Below are 7,541 nucleotides of genomic sequence, written 5' to 3' on the forward strand. Positions count from 1 at the left end.
CGCACCCGGAGACCGGAGGTGGCCGGGATTGGCTGGGAACACGATACCCCCACCGAGGAAGCAAATCAGATGACACAGCTCAAATAACATATCGGCCAATCAAATTGATACGAGGTGGGTCAGAGTAAGAGGGGAATTAGAAGAGCCTCCGACTGCAGTAATGGAGACACACACACACACACACACACACACACACACACACACACACACACACACACACACACACACACACACACACACACACACACACACACACACACACACCACATGACAGACAGATACACAAGCACACGAGACAGACACAAGCACACGAGACAGACAGAAACATGAGACAGACACACACAAGACAGACAGACAGACAGACAGACAGAGACAGACAGACAGACAGAGACAGACAGAGACAGACACACACACACACACAAACACAAACACTAAACCAATACCATGTTCCTGTAGTCAGGACTGGAGAAGTCTTTGGAAGCGGTGACATCACCCATTCCTAAAAGCTGTCCTGATCTGCTGTCTCATAACCTCACCTCCAACAAACCTGCAGCTGACCGAGGAACTACTTTACCCAGAATACCTCTGATCTGCAGCCTCATTTAGCCTCCCCTCATATAGCCTCACCTCCAACACACCTGCAGCTGACTGAGGAACTACTTTACCCATAATACCCCTGCGAGGAGACAAATAAAGTGCTTTAACCTGCCGGGAGCTAAATAAAGTACAGCTTTACCCAGAATACTACCTGGACAGTGTTTGACATATGGTGTGTGTCTGAGTGTGAGTGTGTCCTAGGGGGACTAATTGAAGACCTAACCGGGTTGTGGTAATCTCCTGACCCACAGGTGAGCGCTAGAACTGGGCCAGGAATGACTCTTATAGCCAACCATCACACACACACACGCACACACACACACACACACACACACACACACACACACACACACACACGGCTGAGGTCGAGGTAACAGTCATGACCTCTCCAACAGGTCCTACCAGGTGTCTGTCGTCCCAAAACACACATGTACGCAGGCACGCACGCACGCACGCGCGCGCACACACACACACACACACACACACTGAGACAGTAGTTAGACTTAGATCGACAGGCTATGCAACTGTGTGTGTGTGTGTGTGTGTGTGTGGGGGGGTTACCACTAACACCCCCACAGAGACCATGAGCTGGGAGGCTGCTCTCTAACAATGGGAGGATATCAAGGAAGAAAGAAAGACTGAAAGAAAGGCAGAGAGGAAGAAAGGGCCATTAAAGAGAGGGAGAAAGACAGAAATAGAGAGAGAGAGAGAGAGAGAGACATATAGAAAGAAAGAGTGTGACCTAGAGACAGAAAAAGAGGGTCAGAGACACAGAGAGAGAGAAACGGCCATAATCCTTAGTACCCAGCCAACCCAGCCTAGGCCAATCCACCTCCAATTTCCTTGGTTCCGACCAATCAATATTTGCGGTAATTACTGGTAAACGCTGCCAGTCACTGTTCTGCTCCTGGGGGACGCGCGCTTGTGTGTGTGTGTGTGTGTATGTATGTGTGTTGTGTGTGTGTGTGTGTGTGTAGAACTCCGTCTCATCCTCTCTGCTTCCTGGAGAACGACCTCAGTGATCGATTCCTCTGCCCTGCCTCCCTAATGCAATATAACAGGCTACTCCCCCAGACAGTACCAATCAATCAACAGAGTAATTTATCCTGCCTCTGGGCTCGTTGGGTCAGGTCTAACCAGGGAGCAGGAGGGAGGGCATCATCTATCACTGATAAAACCTCTCTAACACACACACACACACACACAATATACCTACTTACTGACGCGTGCACACGCACACACACATACACACACACACACACACACTATAGACCTACTTGCAGATGTACCCACAAACAAAACAGCGCGCGCTGGCAAACACACACACCCCATTCAGAGGCACATGTACACACACACACACACACACACACACACACACACACACAATAGACCCACTTGCAGATGTACCCACGAACAAAAAAACATGCGGACACACAAACACGCGTGCGTGCACACATACCCCATTCAGAGGCACATGAACACACACACGCGCGCGCACGCACACACACACACACCTAGAGACAGACAGAGAGACATACCTGTTTGTGCATTTCAATGTTGAGTCCATAAGACATCTCATAGTACTGTGAAGGACAGACAGTTGTATTGGTCAGAATGACAGTCAGTCATGTAATCAATAAATGCAATGTCATCATTTGTGTCCTCAGTCTGAAATACAGCCATCCAGAATGGTGTGCCTTCAACAATGTTATTGTCACGATGTTAATCTAAAAGTGTGTATGTGAGAGTATGTATGTGAGAGTGTGTATGTGAGAGTGTGTATGTGAGAGTGTGTATGTGAGAGTGTATATGTGAGAGTGTGTATGTGAAAGAGTGTATGTGAGAGTGTGTATGTGAGAGTGTGTATGTGAAAGAGTGTATGTGAGAGTGTGTATGTGAGAGTGTGTATGAGAGGGTGTATGTGAGAGGGTGTGAGTGTGTATGTAAGCGTGTGAGAGTGTGTATGTGAGTGTGTGTATGAGAGCCTGTGTGTGAGAATGTGTATGTGAGAGTGTATATGTGAGAGTGTATATGTGAGCATGTGTGTGAGAGTGAGTGAGTGTGTGTGTGTATGTGTGTGTGCTACGACCTATCCATGTGTGCGTGAGCAGCATTAGTTGTGACGTGTGTGTTGTAGTGTAATGCAGTGAGCTGGGAGTGACTGTGCAGATGATGATGATGATGCTTACCATGACATAGTGTCTCTGCATCTCTGTCTTCTCACTGGCGAGCTTCTCACACTCCAGTTTCAAGCTGCAGATGAACCGGACACACACACACACACACACACACACACAGACACACACAGACAGACACACACAGACAGACACACACACACACACACACACCAATATTAACAACGTTGCACTTCAGCTGCAGAAGCCAGTGTAGCCCACAATAGACAGAAAGTAGCAGCATGTCTAACAACAACAGACAGAGAAACAGGAGACATGTCCAATAAGGGGACACAAAAGACGTTCAGTTTTTCCGTTGCAAAACATTTGGCCGCGTTCAGCCTGACCGCACGGGACGCGCGGCCAGACGGTTCACTTGTCCTAGTCTAGCCCATTGTAACAACAACAAACAGGAATAATATGCAGCCTGTTTCCGTACCGTCTGTAATGTTGTGTGTGTCTGCTGTCATCATACCTCACCCCCCCCCCCCACCCTCCTCCCCTGACACCCTCCGGAAAGCAGGGTGATTTATGAAAATCTGGGTCCACACGCCACCCTCTGGCTCAAACATCAATACGGCTTACAGACCTACAGCAGTCTGAGCCCTGAAAGTGACGTCTTGATGTGTGTGTGTTATGTGAACATCCATTCATTCACCTGTGGTACTGGGCCTGGAGGAACTGGAACTCCTCCTTGATGCGGTCCAGCGACTCCGGGATGGTGAATTTAAACGGCTGGCCAGGAGCCTGGTGGGGCGTCTGTCAACACAAAAGCCGCAACAACAACAAAAAACCTCAAAAACCTGCTCCTCTGCTTTCAAACTCGTAGGCTACACTTAAACTTACAGACTCCCTGGCAGACTAATTGGCAGTGAATCAGACAAGCAACAACAGATCATCCCATAGGCTACTGGTAAGTGAGTTCTGGGACATCCTCGCCCCAATTACCGGGAGAACTTCATGATAAACTAATTACAGGAGTGCTACAGGCTGTATGACAGTGACTATAAGCCCAAGACAAACAAAGGATCTTCCCCCGACGCCCTGGCGACCCGCCATCCCCGTGCAAACAGCGGGCGGCGCGGCAAACGATCTATCGAGCGACAGACCGACAGGCAAACGGTTCGATAATGACAAATAAGAAAAGGGTAGATTGAACCTACGTTTCTCATCATGGCCAAGCTTACCGGATGCCGACCCTGGGGGAACATCGTCCTCTAGCTCCGCAGATGCCTGCTTCCTGAGAGATCCTTTCGGGAACGGAGCAGCCTGGTGACCGGCGAGGGGGGAGGCTGCTCTAAACGACCATAAAACCGTCCATCCTATTCCGTTCTCCGGTCCAACGGCCGTTAATGACACTAAACGTCCAACCGACCGCTCGCCTTCTCGGTCCAACCGAAGGACGGCGCGATACAATCTCAGTTCCCCGCTCGAGCCAGTGGCATACGTCCGTAAATCAGCCAGAAAAACACGGGAAACAGGTCATTAGACGAGGAAAACCTAAAACAGGTGAGAGCGAGTATCCTGCCACAGCCTTCCTCGGGAACAGGCTCGGCTCCACGTAGCGCGATCCTGTCCAAAGAGAGCGCAACAAACTCCAGTGGAGAAGTTGTAGCCTATAGAGCGCCAGCGCCTGTCGACCACACCGCGGTCTGCGCAGAGACGCGAGCAAATCCACAGATGTTAATTGTGATTGTAAAGAGTTGCCCGTTGGCTTGCTGCAGTAGTTAGTGAATTCCCAGCAAAGAAACGAATATTTCGCCTATTATCCGACGAAATACACCGACCAAGCCGGACCTGGATGCAGTAAGGAGTCCAAAAAAGGGTTCCGTAAGGGGAAAATCGAGTTAGTTTTGATAATAACAACGTCCTCTTCCAGCGAAACAATGTAGCGCCAAGCCTCGCTCTACCCCAATGGCAACTTTCTCACGCGGTTTCACACTCCCCCAGAACCAAAACAGGACCCGCCCTAGAAAACGTGCATAGACCAATAGGGATCGCCTTTCCACGTGGGATAATGATGAAAGATAACGAATCCACCAATAGATTTTCTTTCAACGACTTCAATCCCGTCGATCAAATTGAGTCACGCAGACGGCAGCCAATCTAAACGTCGAAGGCGTTGAGATCGCCGCTGAGCACAAGGCGGCTAGTGTGCGGTGGAGTGACAGTTCTCAGCTGTCAATCAAAGTAACGTGGTTCCGCTGGAAAGCCTTAAAGACACATACGAGCGCACACACACGCGCACGCGCGCACACACACGCACACACACACACACACACACACACACACACACACACACACACACACACACACACACACACACACACACAGAAATGGGTGTACTGAGCCATCCTTGGAAATGGCATGCAAAACCATCTCTCTCTTTCTCGCTCTCTCTCTCTCCCTCTCTCTCTCTCTCTCTCTCTCTCTCTCTCTCTCTCTCTCTCTCTCTCTCCAACTAATAGTCTAATGACTAACAAGTAACAAGACATATAATGACCCTATTATTCCATAAGCACCACTATGGCCTGAAGTACTGCAGCGTAGTGAGGTGGTGTAGTACGGTCCAACAGACACGTGTTCTCCTGTGTGCGGAGCCTGGGAACCCCTGGTCACATTGACCCTGCATTGGTCAGGGCTTGAGTGACCCCTGAACTCTGACCTCTCCTACTGACCCCTGGCTGAGCTGCTCCATCTGAGGGCCTCGTGGTGTGACCTGGAGGGATCTCTCCCTCTCTCCTCTCCTCTGAGGGCCTCGTGGTGTGACCTGGAGGGATCTCTCTCTCTCCCTCTCCTCTCTCCTCTCCTCTCCTCTCCTCTCCTCTCCTCTCCTCTCCTCTCCTCTCCTCTCCTCTCCTCTCCTCTCCTCTCCTCTCCTCTCCTCTCCTCTCCTTTACTCTCGTGACCTGGATGGAACCCTCCTTCTCTCTTCTTCTACTCTCCATTTTACGCATTTACATGGTGGCCGTATTATGTAAACATATGACAAATAAAACACCTCGAACCTTGAACGTATCCCAGCGATCAGCGCCACTGAAGCGTCCGCTCTGCTGGGCTGTGTCCTGGGGGAGCTGTCCCTCCTGGGACAGTGTTTGCTGACCAGAGATGAGGGGCCGAGGAGAGAGTAGATTACGATTAGGGGATTGGCCCGGTAAAGCCTTACATAGTATTCAAGGAGGAGAGGCACCATGACACTAGTCTGTTGGTGACCCATCCTAGCTAGCACAGTCATTGCCACTGTACAGTTAAATAATGTTCGTGGACGGACTGATTTAAGGATAGGTTGCTAGGTGAACATGCTACTTCATTTACATTACATTTATGTTTTATACTATGCTATACTATTCTGACTGTTCTTACAGATCCAGGTCAAATCTAAAGTTGTAGCCAGGTATATACCTTCCTGGTCTGTTTGACATTACCGTTTGTTTGGATAGTTCATAGTTCTCAATGGCCCTGTTTCGACTGTCAGTCTATATGTATCAATAGACGAGTTCCTTAATTTACTTTTCCTTAATTTCTTTAACAAATACCCCCCCCCCCTCCACGCCCCACAACCCCGTCTCTCCGTTTCTCCCAGGGTGCACCTCATTTGTTTGTCGGCGACGCGCACCATTAAGCCCCGCTTTGAATGACACATGGGAGCAGCACACAAGCCTCATTTGGTTTGCAAATCTCTCATTTCTTTCTGATTTAGTGTCCAAACAAATGAGTGGGTTTTTTTTTCTTTTGAAAAAGGGTGCGGTAGGGTGGGGGCGGGGGGGGGGGGGGAGGGGGGGGTGGAGAGAGGAGCAGTTTGTTTTCGGTCGTGGACAGGTTGGCCCTGCTCTGGTGCTGAGAGCTTCTCGCTGATAATGGCTGAACAAGCAGCGTTGTGTGGGAGGCCAAATAGAGTGATCCCACTCTGTCTACTTCATCATAAGAGGAGGGACTGTGTGTGTGTGTGTGTGTGTGTGTGCGTGTGTGAGAGTGTGTGTGTGTGTGTGTGCGTGAGTGTGTGTGTGTGTGCGTGTGTGAGAGTGTGTGTGTGTGTGCGTGTGTGAGAGTGTGTGTGAGTGCGAGTGCAGGGGCTGTTGAGTATGTGTGTGTGTGTGAGTGTGTGTGTGTGTGTGTGTGTGAGAGAGAGAGAGAGTGTGTGTGTGTGTGTGAGAGAGAGTGTGTGTGAGTGCGAGTGCAGGGGCTGTTGAGTGTGTGTGTGTGTGTGACCATGTGTGAGGACAATAAGTTCTCCTCATCCGACGTCTCCTCTCTCTTCTCTTCCTCCGACCTCCTCTCCTCTCTTTTCCCTCCGACGTCTCCTCTCCCCTCCATTCCTCTCCTCTCTTCTCTCCTCTGTCTCTCCTCTTCTCCCTCTCCTCTCCTCTTTCCTCCCCCCTCCTCTCCCCACCTTTCCTCTTCCCCCTTCTCTCCTCTGTCTCTCCTCTTCTCCCTGTCCTCTCCCCTCTGTTCCTCTCCTCTGCTCTTCTCTCTCCTCCTTCTCCCCTCTCCTCTCTCCTCCCCCCTCCTCTCCCCTCAATTCCTCTCCCCTCAATTCCTCTCCTCTCCTCTCCTCTCCTCTCCTCTCCTCTCCTCTCCTCTCCTCTCCTCTCCTCTCCTCTCCTCTCCTCTCCTCTCCTCTCCTCTCCTCTCCTCTCCTCTCAGCCATGCAGTGTCCAGACATGACAGGACAGGACATGTCACATGCAGTGTGTTTAGGAGACAGGACATGTCACATGCAGTGTGTTTAGGAGACAGGGAGGGAAAAAGACACCTAAACAGTGAGAGGGG

General features: G+C 50.4%; 1 protein-coding gene across 3 annotated transcripts in view; it reads right to left on the minus strand.

The window, feature by feature from the left end:
* Window positions 1–4,148, minus strand: part of LOC311310790 (transducin-like enhancer protein 1) — a gene marked incomplete at its 3' end in the record, with an annotated part of 18,026 nt that extends 13,878 nt beyond the window's left edge. For all 3 annotated transcript variants that reach the window (XM_084440354.1, XM_084440352.1, XM_084440353.1), the window contains exons 1-4: window positions 3,959–4,148; window positions 3,430–3,530; window positions 2,787–2,850; window positions 2,136–2,180 (exon numbers count right to left, since the gene is read on the minus strand). In XM_084440354.1, coding sequence (XP_084296480.1) covers window positions 2,136–2,180; window positions 2,787–2,850; window positions 3,430–3,530; window positions 3,959–3,982 — 234 coding nt within the window. In that variant the 5' untranslated portion in view covers window positions 3,983–4,148. The remainder of the gene's footprint in view (window positions 1–2,135; window positions 2,181–2,786; window positions 2,851–3,429; window positions 3,531–3,958) is intronic.
* Between the last annotated feature and the right edge of the window lie 3,393 nt (window positions 4,149–7,541).

This window comes from Borostomias antarcticus, assembly GCF_949987555.1.
Source record: "Borostomias antarcticus genome assembly, chromosome: 6".
NCBI classification, from domain to species: Eukaryota; Metazoa; Chordata; class Actinopteri; order Stomiiformes; family Stomiidae; genus Borostomias; species Borostomias antarcticus.